The sequence below is a fragment of the Phalacrocorax aristotelis genome, chromosome 2 (genome assembly GCF_949628215.1).
Source record: "Phalacrocorax aristotelis chromosome 2, bGulAri2.1, whole genome shotgun sequence".
NCBI classification, from domain to species: domain Eukaryota; kingdom Metazoa; phylum Chordata; class Aves; order Suliformes; family Phalacrocoracidae; genus Phalacrocorax; species Phalacrocorax aristotelis.
In genome coordinates, this window is record NC_134277.1 from 140,183,217 (window position 1) to 140,207,773 (window position 24,557).

General features: G+C 39.3%; 1 protein-coding gene across 1 annotated transcript; it reads right to left on the reverse strand.

Moving 5' to 3' along the window:
* Positions 1-6,573: 6,573 nt before the first annotated feature.
* Positions 6,574-24,352, reverse strand: CALB1 (calbindin 1). The gene is made up of 11 exons (XM_075085366.1): positions 24,122-24,352; positions 23,740-23,816; positions 19,101-19,175; positions 14,199-14,282; positions 14,054-14,110; positions 10,982-11,059; positions 8,489-8,544; positions 8,358-8,397; positions 8,216-8,269; positions 8,018-8,089; positions 6,574-7,625 (listed from the first exon to the last, which is right to left on the reverse strand). Exons 1-11 carry the CDS (start codon positions 24,201-24,203, stop codon positions 7,512-7,514), a joined length of 789 nt encoding a protein of 262 aa, XP_074941467.1. The 5' UTR covers positions 24,204-24,352; the 3' UTR covers positions 6,574-7,511.
* Positions 24,353-24,557: the final 205 nt, after the last annotated feature.

Sequence of the window (24,557 nt, forward strand, 5' to 3'; positions counted from 1 at the left end):
CCATGGCCAGTGGCAGCCAGCTGCAAGACAGACCCACCACTGGCCAAGGCCAAGCCCATCAGCGATGGTCATAGTGCCTCTGGGATAACAGATTTAAGAAGGGGAAAAAACTCACGTGCAACAGCAACTGTAGTTGGAGAGAAGAGTGAGAATATGTGGGAGGAACAACCCTGCAGACACCAAGGTCAGTGAAGAACGAGAGGGAGGAGGTGCTCCAGGCACTGGAGCAGAGATTCTCCTGCAGCCCGTGGTGAAGACCATGGTGAGGCAGGCTGTCCCCCTCCAGCCTGTGGAGGTTCATGGTGGAGCAGATACCCACCTGCAGCCTATGGAGGACCCCATGCCAGAGCGGGTGGATGCCCAAAGGAGGTGGTAACCCCATGGGAAGCCCACGCTGGAGCAGGTTTGCTGGCAGGACTTGTGACCCTATGGGGGACCCACGCTGGAGTAGTCTGTTCCTGAAGGACAGCACCCTGTGGAAAGGGATCCACACTGGACTTGTTTGTGAAGAACTGCAGCCTGTGGGAAGGACTCGTGTTGGAGAAGTTCCTGGAGGACTGTCTCCCATGGGAGGGACCCCATGCTGGAGCAGGGTAAGAGCTTGAGGAGTCCTCTGTCTGAGGAGGAAGGAGCAGCAGAGACAGCATGTGACGAACTGACCCCAACCCCCATCCCCCTGCACTGCTTGTGGGGAGTAGGTTGAGAAAATTGGGAGTAAATTTAAGCCCAGGAAAAAGGGAGGGGTGGGTAGAAGGTGTTTTAAGATTTAGCTTTTATTTCTCATTACCCTACTCTGATTTGATGGGCAATAAATTAAATTAATTTTCCCAAGCTGAGTCTGTTTTGCTCATGACGGTAACTGGTGAATGATCTCCCTGTCCTTATCTTGAGCCATGAGCCTTTTGTTAAATTTTCTCTCCCCTGTGCTGCTGAGGAGTGGAGTGATAGAGCGGCTTTGGTGGTCACCTGGCATCCAGCCAGGGTCAACCCACTACACAGGCTCTGGCCTTTACAGCCATGCCTTTTCTTTTAATTGTTTAACATGAGCTCCAGACTGTCCACACATACGAGCATGGACACAGCTGTATGTGCTTTGAAATTGATACAGTGATTTAAGAGTCAGGAATATAGAAGCAGTTCAAGGACATCTTCCTTCAAGTGCTGACAGTGGTCTTGTCACTTTACCCACGCTTCAGGTCATACTTACCTAGGCCAGTATCTGACTTTGAAATCTTTTGATTGCCTTAATACAAAGCTGAAGCAAGCTAATATATGTTTTGCTGAAAGACTGGGCTATATTAGTGCAGGCTTCCACGTGCCAGCTTTCTGTTGAGAGTGACAGCCCTATGGGGGTTTGAATAGCATCTGTGCTATCATAAAATAGCAAATGTGTTTATCACAGCAGCCTTCAAGGTGCCTCTTGAGCATAATGTAAAGCTTTTTGATAGTGTCTTGAGCTTTGGTAAGTCTCCTGTCAAGATCAAATTCCAGCACAATATCCATGACTTTTCCCCAAAAAGTGATTTAATTGGGAAGGTCGGCCCATCTACACTGTTCTTTGCTCATTGTCCTTAGCTTATACTTCTATTTTACAGTTTAGAAAGCAAACTTCTTAGAACTCTGTTCAGAAGTGCTTCTCTTTCACAGTAAAAGGCAGTGAGTTCCTATGCAAAAGTACTTAAAGAATTTCAAGTGCTTTCATGGTTTAAAATGATTACTGCTTCTTGACCTAAAATTAAAAACCTAAAAGATCTTTGTCTTTCCTTCATTGCTTTACTCATCAGAGAGATTCAGGCCAACTTTGCATCTAGGAGAAAGTCGCTTAAGTTCATAATGAACCTTTCAGGGACTGAGGCTCTTTTCTGACCCAACAGAGTTACTGGAACATGTCTTTTAAGGGTGAGGTTTTTTGCTTTTATTGGATAAGGTCAGAATATTGAAGGGAGGCCTGTCTTGTAAACAGATACCGGGTATTTATTCAATAATGGAACATTTGTCACTTGGAGAAACAGGTATTGCTTCTGAAGTATCTTCTACCTGTTTGCTGTCCATAGCTAAATGAATTTTTAATTGTAGAGAGACAACAAAACATTCTTAAAGCATATATTATTCAGTGATGGAACCAGAAGGCATATTTTAAATTTTGATGAGCATCTATAATAAGAGTAGAATCTGTTTTATCTTACCTATACCAATGACATCCATTTCAAACTATGCAAGTTAGTTGCTTTTAGATTCTGAACATTCTGTCTGACAAGATATATACAGTGTGTTGATGCAGGTTTTAGAAATGGCGTATAATGTTTTAGAGAGTTACATGTTACTGGATAGTTTATAAAATATTTCCTAGTATATAGGCTTAGCTAAGTGAAAAATCTTACTCTGATCTAGGTGTCCACTTCTGCAGGAGAATGGAATAGTCTGGCTTGGATTCATTTCCTTCATTAAAAGAGTTGTTAGACTTGTTAGGGTCAGGACAGGAACATTACTATGGAGAGATGAATCTCGAACATCTCAAGTTTATGTTTTACCTAGATACAGTTTAATTGTTTGTTACTAAAATAGCAAGACATGACATCCGAACTGAGGAAAAGGCCAAGAGAAAGTAGTTCTATAGCAACTACCTAACCCAGGTGATGTCTGGCTTGGCTTGGAAATTCCGGAACAATCTGTTCTTAAATGTCCATGAGGATGAAACCATTCTGAAAGAGACATTAAAAAACCCCTAAATCCCAAGAGTTGCCCAATCCATAAACATGCTCTGCAGTTTTATGTTGTGCAGACTTTCACAGTTGACTGTGAAAGTGACTGACGTAAAGCACAGTCGTTACCATTACTTTATTCAAAACATCACAAAAATGGTAGGAGACAGTATCCCTGTTCTACATGCTGTCTTATGCTGATGCATTTGCCCTGGGACTGTTACATTCCTGCCCCTACCTCAGCTTGCCAGGGAGCCACAAGGTAAAGGGGAGTATGAAAGAAGCACTGCTTTGAGGCATAATAATTTTATGGAGATAAGGTGGAGGGACCAGAAAGCGGAGGGATGAGTCAGGCGAAAAGGTGATGGTGTACACTGGAGATCATGAAATGAGTCAGTAAGGTTGCATAGGCAGTTTAATTTTCATGGATCACAAGAAAAACTGGAATCCTAATACCTTTTTCTAAAGTTACTTTTGCATGACCTGTCAGTCAAAGGTGTTAACACTTCCATGAACTCAGCAGACAGACTCACAAATGAGGATTGATTGTCTGTTTTCAACTGAAAAGTACATCTTGTCTGCTTGATTAAATCTTGAAATTACCTGTTTTATTGCAGTTGATTTACTGTCTCTGAACATGTCTGTTACAATTACTTAGATTAATTCTGTGCTGTAAAAGTAGTATTGTACTATAGTAGAGGCTTATAAACAAGTTATGAAAAGCTTTTGAGTTTGCAAATGAAAGAGATTAATTGTATTACCTCTTCACTATGGTACCAGAAGTGCTGTCAGTCTTTGGTTCTTCTGGTTTTGGGAATTTCCTCCTCTTGAATATTGCATTAGTGTTGAGAATATTGCTATTATTTACCAATTCAAGAATCTGCTTTACAAGCACAAAACAACACTATTTGGGGGAACGATAGGTTCCTACCTGTCTGTACTGTCTTCCAAGTTCATTGGCACATGAACTGCTTATTTATCTTTCTTTTTTTTTTCACATGCTGATAACATGTGAGTAAAGACACTGAAGAACAAGGAAATTTGTAGCTTTATCTAACTCCATGGAGCTTCTGGTGTTGTTGCTGCTAAACATGTAACCCGACTTTAACTGAGGTAAAAGCCCCAATCTTTCATGTGATAATTTAGTATGCAGTAAAATAAAATGATCTTTGGGATTTTGGTGCATCGGCCTGCTTTTAATTAGTGTAGAACAACTTCAGTTGATTTCAGAGGGATTTGGAGGTTCTCAGTGCTTCAGAAAATCAGGCCACATGTATTTTGGTCCCTAATATGGATTCTGAGCCTCCTCGTAGACTCAGCAAGTAGGTGTGGATTTTGGTATGCCTCCACAATCAGTGATTATAACCATGACTGTGATGAGGGCTTAGTATGAACGCACAAGATGCCAAATGGAAACTAATCAGAAAAAGCTAACATTGTCTAATGAATCAAAGACTTAATCCTAGTTTAAGTGGAGTTTAGCAGCAGCATGTGTGTATTTTGTGAGGCGAGGTTCATTTTACATAAACATGCTGCTGGGTCTCAGCATTCTGATCTGTATTTGACACTTGCACGTGGAATATGCTGTCTAGAAATTTCTTAAGCTTGCTGGGGTAATCTTTTCAAAGATAAATACCTAAATTGTAAACAGGGGGGATTAGACGAGTGCCATGATACCGTGCATGAAACGTTCGGGATAGAACAGTGCAGCAGTGAATGCTTCAAGGCCCATGTTCCACCCTGATTAAATAGTTTGTGAAAATTAGTGTGATATTCTCCATAATGGGCAGTGGTTTGTATCACAGCTGCCAGCTGGGCAGTGTTAGTGACTTGGGATCAGGTGAGGCCCTGCAGTGCTCTGACTGTGTTGTGGGCACAGCTGGAAGCAGGCACTTGCTGTGCCTACTGTTAAGGTTTATGTCTGTCAGCAAGTACTGCATTTATAATGCTAAAGGTTTTTAAAGGGCCTAATAGTTACTGGAATTTTCTTTTTTCTTTAAGCATTAATAAAAGTTCGGTGCTTTGTGCTTTAAAATTAATAGAAAATCACCACCTTACTTGATTTGAACAGGAAATGTGTTAAGTTTTCATCTGTACACATTTATACTAGGATGAGCTAGGATTTTGCACAGCATTCTTGTTTGCAATTTGTAGGACTGTGAGTATCTGTCGGCTTGTGTGCTTATCAGTTTGAGTATGTATTTTTAGACAGTAAAATGGTTAACAACTTCAGTAAAGTAGGTCCCCTGTAGCTACCCGTCAGCCAGTTTCTCTCTTTAGCAGGAATACGGCATACCTGCACCACCTCATGTAATTAATTTTTGTGCATCCTACTATTTTACTTTCAGTATTTCTTACAGGCACCAAATGTCTACCAGAAGGAAGAAGCTTGCAGTCTGCCCTATCATCACCTCTCTTATTTTTCCAAGCCTCGTTCTGCCCCAACCCTGGCATATTTAAGAGCTCTGCCCAGGAGTGTTTTAGAGATTTTAAAACCTGGAGTTTTTACAGCGGTAAAGTATTTGCTACACTTTGCTTTGCGCTGACATATCAGATACCTTTGCTAGAACTGGGCTTTTAACTGCCTGTCTTTTAATCCAAGTTTTATTTATGAGAAATAACTGCAGGAAACATTCTGCCTGTGGGTGACTGAGACCTGCTTCCTGTGTCGTGATCCGTGGCAGAGCCAGCTGGTGGGCAGCAGCAGTAGAACAGATCTTGACAGGTAACTTTGCTCATGTTCAGGAAGACAGATTCCAATTTCCGTGATGGCTTTTTGTCAAAACACTTTAAACACGTTATCTTCCACTGTAATGATTTTGGCAAACAGTCACATATTTTTGCTTACAAGTTTTTTGTATTTTTTCTTTACCTTTACACTTTTAAAATGTTAAAATGAAGCAAAATCCAGGGTTCCAAGTGCACGGTATGAACAATATAAATAATTTATTGTACTGATAGGCAGATTCACTGTTCCTTCACTTAACATACACAATTGTATTTCGCATTGCATAGAGAAACAAGGAGAACAAGCTGGTAAGAAGTTAAATCACCGAGCGTGGAGTGGGAGTAAAGCGGTGAAAGTGAGCTAGCTTAATCTTATTTTTGGGTGTTTTTGTGGCTTTTTTTCAGCAAAGCCCTGTCCTGCACCACTTACTCCTTAACTTTACAAGGCTCAGACTGGAGACAGCCCAAGGCCATTAGACCATTTCTGAAATGGTATTTAGTTGCCTGAGTTCACCTGAGGAATTCAGGGATTCCTTTCATTGGGAGTTCAGTGACTGTAATCTTGAAGGATCGGAGCCTCATTGTTTGAGACACATTTCAAATAAAATGCATTTACTTCTGCCTCTTAAATAAGACGCAGAGATGCATCTGACAAGTTGTATATAGCTAATCCGCTAACCTGGAACTGCTTCTGAAACAGTTGTACATGGAGGCAACATAGTTTTATTTGGCTTTAGGACACAGCCCGATTTCCTTCCTACACCAGTACATACTGGGAGCAAGAACCTGGATGTTCATGGAGTTGTCCAGCATAAAACCGGTGTAAAGTAAAAAGGGAGCCAGGCCAAAAAGACAAAAAAGATGGAAGAAGACAGAGCTGTTTCCATATTATAGTTCCCATTTAGAAAATACCTCTCTAGCATAACAAAAAGCAGATCCCACCATGTAAACTAAATTACTGCATTGGTATAAAATCTGTACTAGAACTTTTGATTCTTTTAGTGTTAAATTTTAATACTGTTGTTATAGATTGATAATTCAGTGTAAGACCCAAGGAGGCACAGTTTTTTTAAATAGTTGTTTTGTCCTTTACATGGTACAGGAAGAACAATCCAGAAGATAGACAGACTAGACACCAACAATCTTAGGATATTAAATTTAATTATAGATTACACAGAATATGATGTAAAAACAGCAATTTACTAGAATAATTATAACCTGCAAAATGTGAAAATAGTTTAGAAAATGGATTGTCATATTCTCTGACACAGCAATAGTCATGAAAGGTACACTTATAATATCATATGTTAATCTGTGTATTAACTATACTACCTGTCATTTAGCCAGGATTCCAAGACGGATTAAAGGCATTTATTTCTGAAGTGCCTATGTTTAAATTCAGTAAAGTTAAACAGCTAGATTGAAAACACTATATTTTTGTCAACTACTGCGTGGAGATCTATCCCGGATGAATGCTTTGTCTATATGCTATGAGTTCGTAATGTGAAGAGTAATTGAAAAACTTCAGAGAGCACAGACCTGTAAGTGGGTGGTTTGACAACTGAAAATATTTCTTAGTGCCTTGGTAAATTTTGGAAATCAGACATGCCAACATCTCTTTCCTGTTTCAAATGTAAATCATATGTCATCTGAATTCATGCTTTGCATTAAAAAGCATTTAGTTGTAACTGGGAAAGAGATCTGTAGACCTTTTTGTTATGTAGATCAACAAGGAGAAATGTTGCAAGTGTCAAAGGATATGATGACCACAGCAATGTCAGCAGGTTTAATTTTTTCCAGCTGTGTTTATGAAAGCAAAAAAAACCAAAAACCAAAACCAACCCTGACATATTTTAGTTTCTTTTTGAATATACAGACTGGCCCAAACATAGACACTCTCTTTATCAATCTTATTGTTACAAAAACTGTACATTACAAACAGTATAGAAACTGAAAGGAATGTGCCACACATCCTGGCTAATTTTCTATATGCAGTTTAAAAATACAGCCTATTCCCTTATAGTGCACAGTTATTGTGTAGATAGAGTACATCACTAGTTAAGTGGACATGATAGAAGAGTTCTAGTTTTCCTCAGCACAGAGAATAAGAGCCAGTTCTGCTCGGTAAAGCTTTCCTCCATCAGACAAGGCCATGATGCTTTTCTTGTATGTCGCAAGGTTGTTAATGTCTAATTCCTATTTAAAGAACAGATAATGCTTTATAATCCTGTTTAGTTACCAGCATGAACAAGTTTGCTTTCAGTGGCAGAAAACGAGAACAAAACAAGGGTATTCTCAGCCTGTCCAACAGTAACATTGCAAATGTTGTTTATGTATTTGTATATTATCCATATTGTACCCATATGTTAGATTGCTGATAGCTGATGTCTCAGAAGGAAGCTTTTGACAGTGTCGCTATGTAATCACAACTCCCCTATTCAGGATTTACACTGCTATGACTTCTGCCAAGATTTTTAGTTGTATTATGACTTAGAAGCTCTATATTTATCTTAATTGGGTGGATTAAAGTGTCCTTAAAATCCAAATTAAATCTAATCTCTAAGGGGAAAAAAGCCCTCTGGGATTACCTTTTTGTTCTTTTCACAGAGATCCTTCAGTAGTGCGTCAAGTTCATTTTCATCTATATAGCCATTGCCATCCTGAAAAATAACGTTAATTTTAAACATTTATTTTTCATTTCAGAGGTTATGGCTAGTTTTCCACAAATTCAGAAAGTAAGTGCCATCTAATTACACAATTAATAAAAAGGTTTTTTGAAGACTTACTTGATCGTACATCTCAAAGGCTTTATTGAATTCTTTTGCACACATTTTGACACCCTAAATTCCAAAAGGAAAAAACAATCCATTAACGACACCAGTTATGCATGGTGGTAACAGGTTACCTTAAGAATGTGAATATTCATACCTGAAATTTAATAAGAAAATTTTCCTGTACAGGGAGTAGTCTTTGGAGAGAAAAACAAAGGTCAAAATATTTAACTGTTTCCATAACAGGGATTGGTGGGTGATACTTGTGAAAAGAGACAGAAGACATACCTGGCCAGTTCAGTAAGCTCCAACTTTCCATCATTGTTTGCATCAAACATCCTGAGCTGAAAGAATATATAATTTTGCATTACTAATCAAAATTAATCAACACAATGAAGAAGATGCTTCTTTGGAAAACTTAAATTCAATTAAATTTAGCCTTTATTTCATGCTGAAATGATGGCCCCAGGTGTTAATCGGTCACATTTGCTGTGTAATATATTTATTTAAAGTACTGAAGAAGTAATTTCTAGTAATTAATTGTACTGCAAAACTCTGATAAGAAACCAGATGAACAATTCTGATTAACCTACTGTAAGGTAGGTCTTAACCTGCCTGCAGTGATGAATGTCCCATATGAGAAATGTGCATGTGATTATTTATAAATGAGACAACTCTTGACATGATAACATTGTACTTTTGACTTCATGTCACATCTGATAGTAGCATCATTATTCTCTATTTATAAAGGTGAAACAACAGTTGGGTAAACTTCAATAGAATCCACGGCATTCAATTCCTTAGACTGAAAATAATAGACATTTCATTCAATTGACTGCTAGGTCTAAATGTTTATGTAAAGATTACATTCTGTTTCTGTGATATAGTTCAAGAAAAGAGTGAACAGATGCTGTAGATGATCACATTTCGTTGATGATATGAAAATGGGAAATTAAATGTCTCCAAATAATTGTAATGAAGTTATAGAAATAAATATATTAATGTAATTTGACAAGATATGTGAATACTATTGATAATAATTTTTAATCACCCTATTGTATTAAAGTGTTTTCCTTTGAGCCCTTGAAAGCATGAGCTCCTGCTGCCTGAGTGGCACAAGCAGTTTGTATTCGTTATTAGAAATAGATGGAGATATTACACCTATGTGGGACTTCCTCTCCCAGTTTTTATGGCTGCGTAGTTCCATTTTTCTTCTTGCAAGTATTATTTTGCTTTTGCTGTATGAAAGAGTCACAGAAGCAGCAAACTGTACAAAACGTTGTCAGACGTTGTGCTGAAAACACCACCACCCACACTCCATCCCATCACTTTCCATCACAGCAATTTTCGATGTAATTTTTAGATAAGAGGAAAAGCAACATCCTGTACTGAGATAAGTGTATATCCTTTTAAAGATAGAATTAATGCCATGAAAAAAGACCCAATTTTGCTTCGTTAATACACAACAAATGGCAAAGGAGACTGGAAGAGACAATTCTTTAAACATCTATTTCTACACAACATCCTGGTTCCTTTTAACGCTTCCTTTCCTTGTATAAAAGCATCTGCCTTGCATCCATTTCCCATGCAAGGAGATTTTCTTTTGGGGGAGGTAAGCAGTGGCAGCTGTGAAGTCAACTTCTTTTGTATTTCGATGAGTTGTTAGTGGCTGGCTGTGCCTGCTTGCAGCTGCTCAGGACCGTATGTTTTCTATTAGTCGTCTTTTCTAGTTTCTGAGGAGATTATGAGAGAGCTGGCTTTATTTTTTTTTCTTATTGCTGTTAATTTTCTGTCATTGTGTCTCTCTGCAGAGGCCAGAACTTAGAGCACACTTTAAGATGAAGGTCAAAAAGCCCCCTGAATGAAAAGGATACAAAAGTGACAATTCTAGGTAAATGGTTTATACTGGTCCAACAAACTAGCAGACTTTTTCCAGGAGAAACACAAGTTTTGATCAGCCATTCTCAGGTCAGTTTGAAGGCTGGTGTGTTTACCTAGCATGTTTTTAGTTGCTAAAAATATTTTAGAATGAAACCAAGCTGCTAAAACATAAAATGTAGTGCTATGCACTTCCTGAAGACAAGACTTCCGAGTCTTTTGGTTTTTTGGTTGAAACATCCACTCAGAAGCCAATACTGGTCCCTACCATGGAGCACCATAGCTGTGGGATGGAAGAAGTGCCCCAAGGATGGGCTGATTTAAGGCCAGGGAAGTGACGGTTTTGTTCTAATGTGTACCTAAAACGTCAATTTCTCCTTCTTGAAGGGGGGAAGAAGGAAAGAGTGAGATGTTTGTCAATTTGAGAAGTCACTATGCAGTGATGGCTTTTAAGGCAAGAGACAGACACTACAGCACTGTAGGAAGGCAAAACATAGAAAGTAACCCCAAAATCATTCGATCTAAACATAATAATGTAATTATGACCAGCACAATTTTTCTCCTATGAACTGTGAAGTCTTCAGTTTTACAACTAATGGCACAGGGAAGCATAACAGGGGCAAATAGTATGGTATGGTCTGGTATTATATAAATACCAAGGAGATTCAAAATACCTAAGCTTTTTTTTTTTTTTTAAAGCAGCACTGAAAACTGCCCATCAAAGCTCTGTAGCTGCAATAGTACTTGCAGTGCTAGATGCCACAGTCATCTCTCTGTTGCAATGACATATTAGCCTGATCAGGGCCTGGTAGGGCTCCAAGTCATCTGAAGCCTTCCAGTGGCTAAAGATAAAGAGTTTGGATTAATCCAGTCTTGAGGAAATATGCCTGTAAATTATCTTACCATTATTTCTGTGTATTCTGTTAGCTTTGAGTCTTCAATCTGCTTATTTGCTTTCTGTAATAAATCTTTCAAGAAGCTCTGTTAAAATAAATAGAAGAGTAATAGGTGAATTTTCATCTACAGTATAAAATGCTTGACTTGCTAACTTTAGATTAAGGTAATGGGAAATACTATTTTACTCTACATTAGTATTTACTGCTGAAGTTCCTAATAGGGATGAAGAGAAGTAGTAATTAACAGCTAAGAATATAACAGTTTCTTTTGATCAATTCAAGTATACTGAATATTTTTATTGGAAAAAGTGACTCATAAAACCTTCTGCATTTTATGCCATTTGTTGTATTGTGAATTTGGAAAAAATAGTTTGGCTTTCAAGTACACTGCTTCCTAATCAGCTCTATCAGTAAAATAAGCTAATTAACCTTGAGCTTCCTTGAAAACTTTGATGCCTCATCACTTTTTGCAACATAGGAACAATTTTACAGAAAAGATCAATGATTAATCAAGTTTTTTCCTTGCCTATGGCAGTACGTGGTGCTGGAAGTGAATGTTAACCTATGTTGCTCCTTCCTACCTTGTATTTTAAATGTGTGCAGCCAGTTTCATTGGATTTTTTAAAAATGAGAATCTGATATAATATCACATGACTTTAAACACCAGCCATTTTTACTTTAAAAAATAAGATTGTTGCCACCCATTCAGTGGTTTAAATTTGTCTACTAAATATGTGACATTAAAAAAGAAAGATATCAATTTAACAAGGGCATTACAAGACCTCGATGTCTGTATGCCTGTCAATGCTCAATGAAGTACTTCACTACTGTCACCAGCTGGAGTGTCAGTATCTTTGTGGAATTTTGGGCCACAGTTTAAGACAGAAAATGGGGTAGCTCATAAGAAAATCTATTTGTATGTAGAGAACATTCTTGAACTTGAATGCAACCATGTCAATAGTTATATTACTGATACCTGCTATAGGTCTTCCAGCCTGGCCCCCTCTGTGCTGGAAGGGAAGGCCTTTCTGGCCGCTTGTATACAAAGAACATGACTGAAATGTTGTAAATGAACGTTACGGAGACATGTTTAATCTTGTGTGCTTTGATGGAAAATAGAACTGGAAAGGGCATTGAAAGGCTGTTCAGCCCATCTCCATTTCTCAAGACAGGATCATCTATATCTAAATTTCCTGAGTTACTGTCTGATCTGAGCTATTGCCGAACCTTTCCTAAATACAGGCAGTGATGGAGAGTCTGCCTCTCCCTTAGACAACGTATTCCGCTGCCTTTACTATTGTTAGAAAGGTTTCCTGATTTCCAGCTTAAATTTCTCTTACAAAGTTGTAAGTGGGTGTCCTCGTCACATAGCAAATACTTTAAATGTTTGGGCTTGTCAAAAAATAATGATCTAAAAATAAAACTGTCTTATTTTCAACATGTTAAAATGGCCTGTTTCTCTGAGGCAGACAAAATCTTGCAGCACAAGAGGGATGGGTCCATTAAGGATCCAGTTAAAATGTCTTCATTCTTCAGCTGGTCCTCAATCAGCCTGGCCTTTTTAAGTCTATTTGAAATTACAGCAGCTGGCAACAGTCCTTAAGGCATGGTCTAACAGTTCTCAAGTGCTACATGCCTGGCCTCTTCCTGATCCTACCAACTTTAGACACACCAACCTGCTGTGACCAGCCAGCAGAAGAATGGGCTCATTTGCCTGAGGGTTACCTTGAGGTAGGATCCGCAGCAAATGTCACGCAGATACCAATCCCAAAGAGGAAAGGAAAAGGAAAAAAAGATGTGAATTATCTGATGTGGATTCGTCTTCTGAACAGAAGAGCTGTAAGTATTTCAGACAGTTTGATCTCCTGGTGCTTTAGTTAACAAAGCGTATGTAGTTCTTCGTTAGAATACCACACATGGGCAAAATAGTCCAAATTAGATGGGTGAACACTACTAGGTCTTTCTCTTGCCATGAACTGTTTTTACTCATCTGAATTTAAAGCTACAGTAATGTAACAAGTGCAACTGAACTGTGGAAAATAACACCTTTCTACTCAGAGTTTGCTGTATATGAGCATTTCTCCTATGAGGAAAGGCTGAGAGAGCTGGGACTGGTTAGGCAGGAGAAGAGAAGGCTCAGGGGGACCTTGTGAGCATATATAAATACTTGAAGGGAGGGTGCAAAGAGGATGAGCCGGGCTGGTGCCCAATGGGCACAAACTGAAACACAGGTGGCTCCCTCTGAACATCAGGAAACACTTCTTCACTGTGAGAGTGACTGAGCACTGGCACAGGTTGCCCAGAAGGGTTCTGGAGTCTTCATCCATGGAGATATTTGGAAGCCATCTGGACATGGTCCTGGGCAACTGGCTGTAGGTGGCCCCACTTGAGCAGGGGGGTTTGACCAGATAACCTGCAGAGGTCCCTGCCAACTATTCTGTGATTCTTCAGCATCTCCAAATTTCTGTTAGTTTTATGACTCTAGTTTTAAGGCTTGTTAATTCTGCAAGGCTGAGATGGCTAATGGAATAATCTCAGTTCTGCTCTTCCTTGTGCGAATTAAACTGATACCAAAATCCCACCAAATTAACCAAGCAAGGGCAACACAATTCCAGTTGTGTTAGCCTAATAGTATTACAGTGGAAACTGTAGGGTTACATGATACTTGAGAGAGCGTGATCTGTCCAGCAGCATAGTGATTAATGGTAGTGATGCCCTTAGGAAGAAAAACAGCAAAACAGCCCTCATCCCTAATGTACCACAAAAAGAACAACATAGCTTTCAGAAGCCTATCTTGCTTTCTTAATCTTTCTTACTTCTAATCTAGAGTACCTGCTACCTTATGTCACTTGAGACAAACATTGATCTGAATTAAAACACACTTTAAAAAACATTGATCAGATTAGAGTTTCACTTTAAATAATTTACTGGTGATAAAAACATCAGCTAATCATATTGCTTTTTGGTCATGTTTGAAATGCAAAAACATGCACGGGTGGGCCTGAAGAAACCGATAGCAGCACAGGTTGTAATCCGATGCCTGTTCACATGTCGTGCGTACTCATAGGTATTGGTTTACCTTAAGTTCCTCAGAATCAATGAAGCCACTGTGGTCGCTGTCATATTTTCTCCATGTCTGCAATCAGAAGAGGAATGCTTTAATGATAAATTTATGGCAAGCGGGTCTTGGATGATTTTACAAAAGGCAGTTTTTCATACTGTACCTGCATGAAATCTTCACTTGACTTTAGCTGCTGGCACCTGAAGAACAACAGGAAATTCTCTTCTGTCGGTAGTATCTGAGCAAGCTGTAACAGAATTTAAGATTAAATTTTGATCCTTCATTAGGCCAGCTGAGCCTGTAAAAGAGCATGAAACTTTTTTAAAAGAGTATGAAATTCTTTGTGCTGATAATGCCCTATTGTGGCCCCATAGGAAGCTTCATCCTGTTAGCTGAAATGTTTGGAAGATGCCTCTGAAAGACTCCTGGCTTGCATCTCTGCCATATTCATCAAGGCCAAACAGAACTGAGGTCTGAGAGAAGGGAGTGAGACAGCACTTTACCAAAGGGGTAGCTGGGGAAAGAGGGGAAAAAATTCACCTGTGCAGAGTTAGGACCTGAGGTGAAAACTTTGGAATTAGCACGAAGGGAAAGCATAACGCTATTTAAAGGATAAGTGTGAAGGACCATGAATTATGAAAGTGAGGAAAATAGACTACTCACAGATACTGAGGAAGAGGAGAGAGGAACACTGACATGAAGAATACGTATGTAAGAAAAACAGAAAAATATATCAAAAAGCCAGGACAAAAAAAGAAAGCAGGGAGGGTAAGGGGATGGCAACCGGTGATCATTTGTCAGGCACAGAGATGTGTTCAAGAAGAGCTATAAATACCAGAAAGAAATCAAAAGGGCTTTTAGCCCTGCAAAATCAGGGGTGGTTCTTCCAATGCCTTTGCTCTGCAAAAGGCTTTTTTAAAATCAGACATTATTGTACTGATTATTGAAAATGTTCATTTACTATAACTCAATTTTGGCAAGTGACAAATGTAGAAGATGGAGACTATGCTGTATAATTTAATGTAAAATCATGATTTGTTTTTAACAAAAGCTCAATATTTTTTCTGTCCTCAAAATGTATGAAATGTGTTTTGATTAAGGAAAACTTTTTACTTGAAGAATAGACCAGCTGTGCTTACTAGGAAGAGAAAATGGAGAAAGACAGATTTCTTAGCTGCATTCTTTTATGAAAAAATGACATCTGCAGACTTCCGGAGCTCCATCTGAAAATTTTGATTCAAATTTTTTGTTTTTCTGCATTCATTGCACACCCTCAAAACACTTGTTCTGCCTATTTCAGTGCTATTGCCTAATTGCTCAGGCTTTTTTACTGGGTTCCAGCAGTGTAGTAGGTGAGTTCAGCTCTCTCTCTCACCCTACAGGCACGACAAAGATATAGAGATAAATCTCTCAATTCTCTAAAATTATATGTGCAAGCAAACAGTTATATTCTTGAAGTGTTGGTACAACTGAAAAGAAACACCAGTGCATTCTCCTTATAAAAATGGAGCAGCTGATGACAGACTGTCAGGTCCATCAGAGTGTTCTGTGTGCTTTTGCTAAATGGCTGAACACCAAACCTAATCAACTTAAGCAATGTGGTTTTGTCAGCAGCTTTAGAAGCTACTTCATTATAAATAGCATATACATGTGTGGGTAACTATATGCTCATATGTACAAATAGCTAAATGTGTGTAACTTTGTACTGATTTATCGAAAGATTTATTTATTTCTCCCATGGCAGGGGAGCTTTGATTTTTAGAGTAAATCAACATTCCTACCCAACAATGAACATTGAATGGAAGAACTGATTATAATAATAAGCAAAGTTTGGGGGAAGGGACTGATTATGACAATGAGGGAGGGTTTACATGTGTGGAAATTATGATGTCATTCATGGGACCTCTATAGCTAACTCTGGTGATTTTTGCAAGGGCACTGTAAAATAGTACAAGGTACAAGGGTAAATGGAAAATTGTGACTTTCCAAAGAATCATTAACAGCTTACTAGAAGTACCAAACTATATTTGAGGTACAGAATACATTACCTCTGGAAGAAAATTACCTTATTTTAAGCTATACTTCTCACCCTTTAAAAGTCTCAGGGGAAAGCACAGGCTTTGACATTACAAAGATGTAGTAGCTCAATATCCAGCATTAGCTCAGGCTTCTGCCAAAAAAGAAGTCTTTAGTGTTTTCGTAATAGAAACAATATAGCTAAAGGGAAGTCCAGTTCTCCAAGCTCATGCATCAAATAGCGTGAAATTGCTTTTTGTGGAAAACTCTGCCTTACTAAGGGATGAGGAGATCATGTGGAAACTGACTCAACTTCCCAGTCTCCCTTATAGCACTACAGAGAGGAAAGATGGAAACCTGGTGCTATTTCTGATGATAACTTCTTTGTAAGGATAAGCGTAGGGGGACTCCATGAGCATGTTTGAATAAGAGTACAGACCGCTACAAGTTCATGTATGGCAGCAAGAGCAGTTTAGTGAGCGTTTCTGTGAGCTCTGCTATTTTTATGGAAAATGTTGGCTATTTCTGCATCGTGAGTAATAGAGGACAACCACAAAACCTGAAACTGGCTTGACTCTTCTCTGCTCAGCTGGAGGCTGAGGTATGTCTTCGTAGGTCACCTAGCAGAAAAAATGCTCTCAGTACTTAAAACAATATCAGAACTATTTTCTAGAAATCATTCTCTAAGTAAATTCTGTTGATATTTAATGTTATTTAAAATTCATTTCACCTAAAACAGTAAATTTGCTTTTTAAAATCCTATAATAGAGAATGGAAGTGCAAAGAATATTTTAGGCTAATAAGTAGTTATTTTCACGGCAGCAGTAAGCTTCAAATAATTTGAATGTGGAATTACCACAGTCCTGAGTTTCAAAACCTTGGGTTTCACACCCACGTTTTAGTGACGGTGTTGGTCTGAATAAGTATAAAAGGTGAAAGAAAGGTCCCTTATACAAGACAAGCAAGTGGACAGGTCAGACACTGCCTTCAGCTGCAGGGCACTGGATAAAAGCTAGTGAACTAACTGCAGTGTGCTTGCAAAGAGAATTGTCACTTAATCTGAGCTGAAAATCCACTCCTTCCTCTGTGAAGCCACCCAGGCCTCCTCTTTATCTCAGTCAACAGACCTTTCCTGAAAACTCGTTACTCGCTAGGATATTTTCCGTTGGCTACGGGGGTTATTCACTGTGGTGGCTGGGAGTCTGAATGGCTTTACATAATTTCTTTTAAACAGCATTCATACACTTTTTCAGAAAAAACATTTCACGTACTATGTAAATGGGAGCAATCTGGAATTACGGGACATGTTTGTTTATAAGGAAGGAGACTCAAGTCCAAATACTAACTTTAATATCATACTGCTCTACATGTACAACACATTTCGTCTGAGTCCCATCAGCACTTTCCAAATCAAGCTTGATGCCGATGTAAGTGAAATAAAATATAGCTATTGGGTTAGGAAATTGCTATATTAAGGGAGAAAGTCCCTTCAGTCACTGAACTGCGTACTGTCACTATTCAATGGTTTCCGTGGATGCTGAGCATGCTTGACAGTTCACTGGGGGTGGTGAGCACTGCACCATATCAGGTCCTATCAGATTTGTTCACCTTTACCCACGAAGTCAACAGTAGAATCAGAAATAGAATTTGAAAGGTAAAACTTTCAGTTATCTTTCCTAAGCAAAGAAACACAGTCTTTTTCAGGCACTGTCTACACTTCCGTCTCGCATCCGATGCTTGCTATTACACATATTCAAAAATACTAAATTCAATAGGATTCTTCAATACCAAATGAATAAGCACCTGTTAGTCTGAAGCCAAATAATTTGTTAGTCCAAACAAGCATTAATCCTTTTTAGATGCAGAACTATTTGATCAATGCTAAGCATTGTCAAAAGATGCATTTTTAAAAAATCAATTATAGCTGCAAGTGAAACAAACTCTTCATATTTCCATGGCAATGTAGTCATAATTATGTATGCATTTAAACAAGTTTATGCAATTCAGACACACGACAGAGGAGAAAAGATACCCCGAAATGATCTATTATTTCAGCAGCGATATTTCCTGTTGATTTTTACAGATTCTAGTCAGTCCTCTGTCTTAAAATTAGCTACTGACCCAAAGTTGGTCACTGGAAAAATTTTGCAGATCTGGCTTGTTTCCAGCTGTTTCTTAATTAGCTCTCTAGGTCAGATTTCTTATTATCAGGGAAAAAAAATAGCATTTAATAATAAAGTCTCACTTTAATAATAAGTCTCACTGCACTCAGAGTGACATAAATGAGTCGTAGATTTAGGCTTGAAAAAGTGACTTCTCAAGCTGTAACCCCGCGTTCTCTCCTTTTTGACTTGCAGCACTGAACAGTGAAAGCGAGAGAAAACACAACGGCTCTCCCTTCCCAGGAAGCTGTCTAAATTATACAATTGTTGAGCGGCTGCATGTGTAGAAAGCGCTGGTTATCTTTGCCCTCTTTAGAAAGTGGTGGTAAGGAATAGGGGAATTTTCTGCCTGAAGCTCTGTTAAAGTTCAAGAAAGGAATTCATAAGAACTCCTGATCTAATTTAACAGGATTAACGTGCTCTCCTACCATATATGTGTTTTTCAGAACAGACTATACACAGTGATTGCCCAATTGCATTCACTTGTGTGTTGTCCTCACTATAGGAGTGGTGACAGAGCCAAAGGGTTCAAAATCATAGGTAGAAATAAATCACATTACCTTTCACAATTTAAATTTCTAAAATAGAGCTCTTATCTGCTTTGCAGGAAAACTGAATTGCTGTTAATGCTTATTTGTACTGAATAAAGCGTACAAAGTTAAAGGAAGTGTAGTGAAATGTCTGGAGAGGGGTAAGGAATACCTTACTTTTTGTTAATGAAAAAATTTCATTAGTGAAAAAAATACTGAAGATATTAAGATGGGAAGAAATTTTCTGTGTAACTAAAAATCCAAAATATTTACATCTTATACTCACATTGTTCTGTGCTCAATGTATTTTCTACAAGTAAACATGTCAGTCTTTTTTTTATAAAGTAACAGTCTTACCTCAACTATTCCTATTTTTCCATCAGTAGCCTTCCCATATTGGTCCACAAAAGCTTTCATTTCAGGTGTTAAATCCTGTGAAGTTACAATGAGAGAATCATTACTTTAAGATACAAAGAAACATGTAAACCTACTTGAATATTCTATTAGTTGCCAAATAATACACTACATTTAATGAAGTACTCAAACTTACTGCAGCTAGTTTAAATGAAATTGAGTAGTTTTTATCATGAATAATGTCATTGTGATGAATTTTACTTCCTAAGGAATTACATTATAATCAGTGTGAATGATTGGCATCTAAATACTTAGAACTCCTATTTTAGTTTACAGAATGAAAAAATTATAAAGGCAAGTGTGTTGGAAGATGTGTATAAGAGCTCCTTTGTTTAAGAGGATGACAGTGAAGTTCATAGGCAATTATTTTCTCAGCTTTCATTTTTAAATTAGTAACTTGAAGGCAATGCAAAATCTTTCACAATAAGAAACATTTCAGTATAATACATCTGAACACCAAAATAGCCTTTCCACGTCTTTGGGTTCATTTTTCCTGAACAATGGATGCTATAATAGCCCTAAAAGAACTCATCACGATACCATATTTTTCAGTCAAGTATTTGGTTCATAAAAACAGAGTCAAACTGTCACTGCTGAAATGCAGAGAGGCAGATTTAGGAGGGAGAAAACTTTGAGCAGTACCTTAAATCTGACAGAGTAAAGCCAGCGTAATTGTTCTTCATATACCCATTATACATCTGTTCTCTAAAGGCTATCCTCACTCTAGGCTACGGCAAAGGTGCCAGGCTTGGGGTAAATATCTAAATATTTGATTTCACACTTCAACTTGACTTGCCTTGTTTTGGTATCAGCTGCCATCAACATTCAATACTAATTAAACATTTAACACTATATTTCTTAGAGGTGTAAGCTAGTAAAACCACGCAGCAAGAATCAGGACTACAGTTGTATTTAAATATTGGACAATTCTATGGTTATAGATAAAGATACAGCAGTCTTTGGAAATTAAGAGTTTAGTTGCTATAATAGATCTGATTATATAGGACCTAAGTGATTCTCTCACTGGAGACACAGGGAATCTCAGCTGCACAAAGTCCGTTGCAGTTTGGCCCAAATTTCAACTACCAAAGCTAACTAAAATGTCAGTTCCTTGTAGCTGATAAAATCATGGCCTAGTATCCTATTTCTGTCAAAGTCATCCATGGCAGGTTAGTAATTTGCCATGGCTTTAATTAGAGATGTGGTTATTAATACAATGCTCTTCAATGTCACCTTTCATCTAATGATCCCAAAGTGGGGACAAATTTGCTTAGCAGATAGAATGGAGAATTTAGACCCCTGGATTTTAATTAGTCCTGGTTAAATATTTTGCTGTTCTTTCTAGTAGCAGCTCTGCAGTGCCAGACAGTGTCCAGCCATTGAAGGAGGCACAGCTGATTACAGGTTAAACAAAACAGGATGCTCATCCTCCACTACATTATTCAGAAAGTGGTTTTTATTTTTGGTGTTCACTTTACCTGCTCATGAGCTGCCTGATGAGTTATTCAAGTTATATTATTCAAATAAATGTTTTCAGTCAAAAGAACTTGCCTAAGTTTAACCAAGACTAGTCCTAAACTTGATACAGAAGCAGTGCTCTGTATCTGAAATTAAGAAACTAGCCACTCACACCTCAGTCTCTCCTTTTAAAACTTAAGAAACACTTATCCAACCAAGCGGAGCTGTAGAAAAAAATAGCTTTTTTTTTGATATGATTTGAAAATGTAAGTATAGATGGCACTACAGAAACACTTCCATGACTGTATGCATAAACATCTATTAAATAATGTATTTCTGTGGAGAAATATTGTTATTGTCTCTATATGCAGAGAAAGTGGGAAAGAGATGTGGAATATTTCAGCCGAGATCCACCTATTGACCCTTTATCAAGCTCTGTGCTAGTCACTTATACCCCACAGCTTCTTTTGGCGATCAGCATACCTAAATAAGGAAGGTATTACATAAGGGGGAGCAATAAGTGGAAGCTATGCTTATATATTTACATAGCTTTTATCTTTAAAAAAGAGGCAGTTATTTCAAAATGTCCGAAAGTATATCAGATCAATTCACTATCTACCATAGTGAATGAAGCGAAAAGACATAGTGCAGCCAAAGAAAAGCCCAAGCCCTAACACCTCCAAGTACATGTCCAGCCTTTGGGACTAGCATGAATCAGGCTGCATGCTACTGCTCCGTCTGAGAAAAAGCAACTGTGAAAGTACGGGCTTGCTGAGAGGATTAATAAAAGGATTAGAATTAGAACATAATTAGAACAGTTCTGTAGTTGGGAAGAATATTGGGAAAATTTAAACCATCTTATTTGATGACAGAATCAATGTGATTCTTTAATGCATATGGCATGACTGATGTAAAATCCAGCTATGAAGAATGCATAATTGAATATTTCAAAAATAGTGAGCAGGAGAGTGACCTGAAATGCAGAAGTTAATGATGACGAAGCAGCTTTGGGGTGTTAAAAGAAGGACAGCCGAGGAAATGACATATAACCTACACTAGTTTCTCAATGTGTCGCTTCTGGCAAAAGAATAGAAATTCAAAGCTACTGAATTAGTATCCCATGAGACAAGACACGAACTAATGAGATGCATGTTTGGCAAATGAGCTTTCAAATCCAAGAATCAGCTTAGATTTGAAACCTAAGGTGACATATATCCATAATCCAGAAAAAGACTTCAGGGATGAAGGTAACATCTACCAAAGGCAGAGCCAATGGAACAAAGTGCTGAATTTGATGTTGCTACTGTAGGTTACTCTTTTCAGCAGAACACTCCGATGGTAGGTTTGAATCACAGAAATGGGAAAGGAAAATTCAGTTAAACACCTGAGCATTTTTAAAATAATAGTGTGAGATACAGGCAGAGGTTATTTTTTTTAAAAAAGCATAAATTGTAACATTTGTAGCAGGTAAGAATGATCCTGAAAGGCTTTTCTGTGTTATAAGAGCAGGCTCTGTTTTTAAGAAGAGGTGCATGCTTGCTTTGAGAGAAAAGAATCTGATCTTAAAATGATAAATATTTTTTCCTTAAGCATCTAATTAATTTTTTAACTACTGAATAATATATCAGCATTTCTACGAAGAATGCCATTCATACTAAATATAGACAGGCTTTAATATCTTCTTTCTAATGGGTATACTGAAGTTTCCTGCACTTCAATATAGAAAAGAGATTTGTTCTTTTGCAATACTTGAAAGGTTCTGAGGTTGTGTTTAGTCTTTTCTGTGGAAAGAAAAAAAAACAACTTTTTCCCTCTAAAAAACATATTCCTTTCCCAGTTTTCTTTTTTCTTTTTTTTTTTTTTTTAGTTGCTTGGGGTTTTAATTTTAGTTTAAACTTACACTAATGAAAACGGGTGCCTACATCAATGGCTATAAGAACTAACTGGTACCAAGACCTCAGTAACATCAGAGGCATTGCTGGGAGACAGAATTTCAGATGCGTGAAGTTTACACTCAGACAATTAAAAGCATGATACAATTTTCCACAAAATAAATTAAGAAGCATATTATTTTTTTTAAATTTACTTCTAAATTATACAGCAACTTTTAAAGCGAAGTTGATTATTGAAAATCTATTTATTCGTTTGGAGATATTCTTATGAGGGTGTTATCTATATCCCCCCCCCCATGCCATCCAGTTAAATTATATTTTCTGTTACTTCAGAAGTCTTTTAGCACAGGTCGATTTAAATAGACTTAATCAGGTTTTATATTTAAGTTTGATGCTAAGCAGCCTGTTTTAGAAACCAATTACTTTAAAGGCAATTTATTTGTTAAAAAGGTTCACTTCTATTTTAATTCAAAACTTGACACTGAATCTTTCATTTCTATCCTTCTTTTTTCCCCTTCTCTCTTTTTTTTTCCCCACGTGGGTATAGTTTGGAGAAAATTTATAATTAGTGCTTTAATAACTCATACACAGAATTGTTTTGACAATATTGTCAAAAACTTTGCTGCCCCTCCGAACAATTTAAACTACCAGGATTTGGTATTCATCCTCCTGGTGTACAACACTGATGAAGGGCAAAAAGTGGTGAGCACTCATCTGCAGATCTATTTACTGACCACCAAGGGGCACAAATGCATTTCAGCCCACGCTGCCCATTCGGTATGAAAGTAAAACAGAGTCCAACTAACTTGAAGTGTTTTTATCTCTTTCTTTTTTTTTTTTTTTTTTTTCCTTTTTAGTGCCAGTACATATCCCGATCAGGTAAGATTAATTGCAGTGGGATAAGGTCCCTTCCATTACAAAAGAGTAGCGTCCACGCATTTCTTGACTTTTCTTTTTAAGCACTGTAAGAAGTATCAGATCGTAGCCTGGCAAGACGTGAGCAGGACCCGCTCTCCAGGGAGGTGGACCCTGGCCTCGCCTTTCCAAAGCAGACGATTTATTTCATTTGCAACCTTCTGATTTCTAACCGAGCTACTTCCCTTTGCCTGGTGAGGCAAGTGCATGAACGGTGTGATAGCAAGAGAACAGAAGGAACCGGGGCACTGGAGTTTGCTCAAGAACACTCTTCTTTCCTGGAGAAGGTGGAAAAGTGGGGCGAAACATTAACCTACCAAGCCTGCCTTCTTCCGCGCCTGCTGCAGCTCCTGGATGAAGTTTTGTAGCTCCTTCCCATCCATGTACCCATTGCCTACAACAGAAAGAGTTACGGCTCTGGTCACCGCTCCCGCCAAACTCTCTCTGCTCTTCGGGGCTGGCAGGGACGTCCCTGGCCCCCGCGCTCCCTCCCGGCAGAGCGGCCCCCTGCACGCCCCCCCGGCACCCACCCCCGCCCCTGACGGCTCCGGGGCTGCGCCGGGTGGGCGCGGAGCGGAGCCGGGCTCGGGGCTGCTTTCGGGCGGGGAGCGGTGGGGTCCCCCCCGAGCCTCCCGCGGGCCTGCTCCCCCCTCCCACCCGCGCCCCCCTCGCCCGCCGCCCCGGGGAGAAAGGAGTCACCGTCGGAGTCGTAGTGGTGCCAGATCTCGAAGAACTGGGCGGCCGAGATCTCCACGCCCTGCAGGTGGGTCTCCGCCGTCATGGTGCGGGGGGCGCGGGGGGCGCGGCGGGCGCGGCGGGGGCGCGGGGGGCGCTGTCCGCGGTGCTGACTCTGCCCGCGGCCGGCGACGACCACGGAGGCGGCGGCGGCGGCGACTGCGGCGACGGCTCCGACGGCTCCTCCCGCCGCCGCCCCGCCGAGGGTTATTTATGGGGCCGTCCCGGCCGGGCCACTCCCCCCGGCGCTGCCCTCCCTCTCCGCGGGGCCCGGCGCGGCCTCCCCGCCCTGCGCGGGGGGGGCCGGGGTCGCCCTACCCGGCCCCCCGGGGACGGTCGCCCCTACGGGTGGGTGGGAGTGCGGAGTCTGCTGGTGCCGGCTGGAAGCCCCCGAGCAGAA

Excerpts from the sequence above, each read along its gene's own strand:
- CALB1 (XM_075085366.1), bottom strand. The coding sequence starts at position 24,203 with ATGACGGCGGAGACCCACCTGCAGGGCGTGGAGATCTCGGCCGCCCAG. Across the intron at positions 19,176-23,739 it reads CGCGGAAGAAGGCAGGCTTG|GATTTAACACCTGAAATGAA; the intron begins GTAGGTTAATGT and ends GTAACTTCACAG. Across the intron at positions 8,090-8,215 it reads CCTTTGAGATGTACGATCAA|GATGGCAATGGCTATATAGA; the intron begins GTAAGTCTTCAA and ends GTTATTTTTCAG.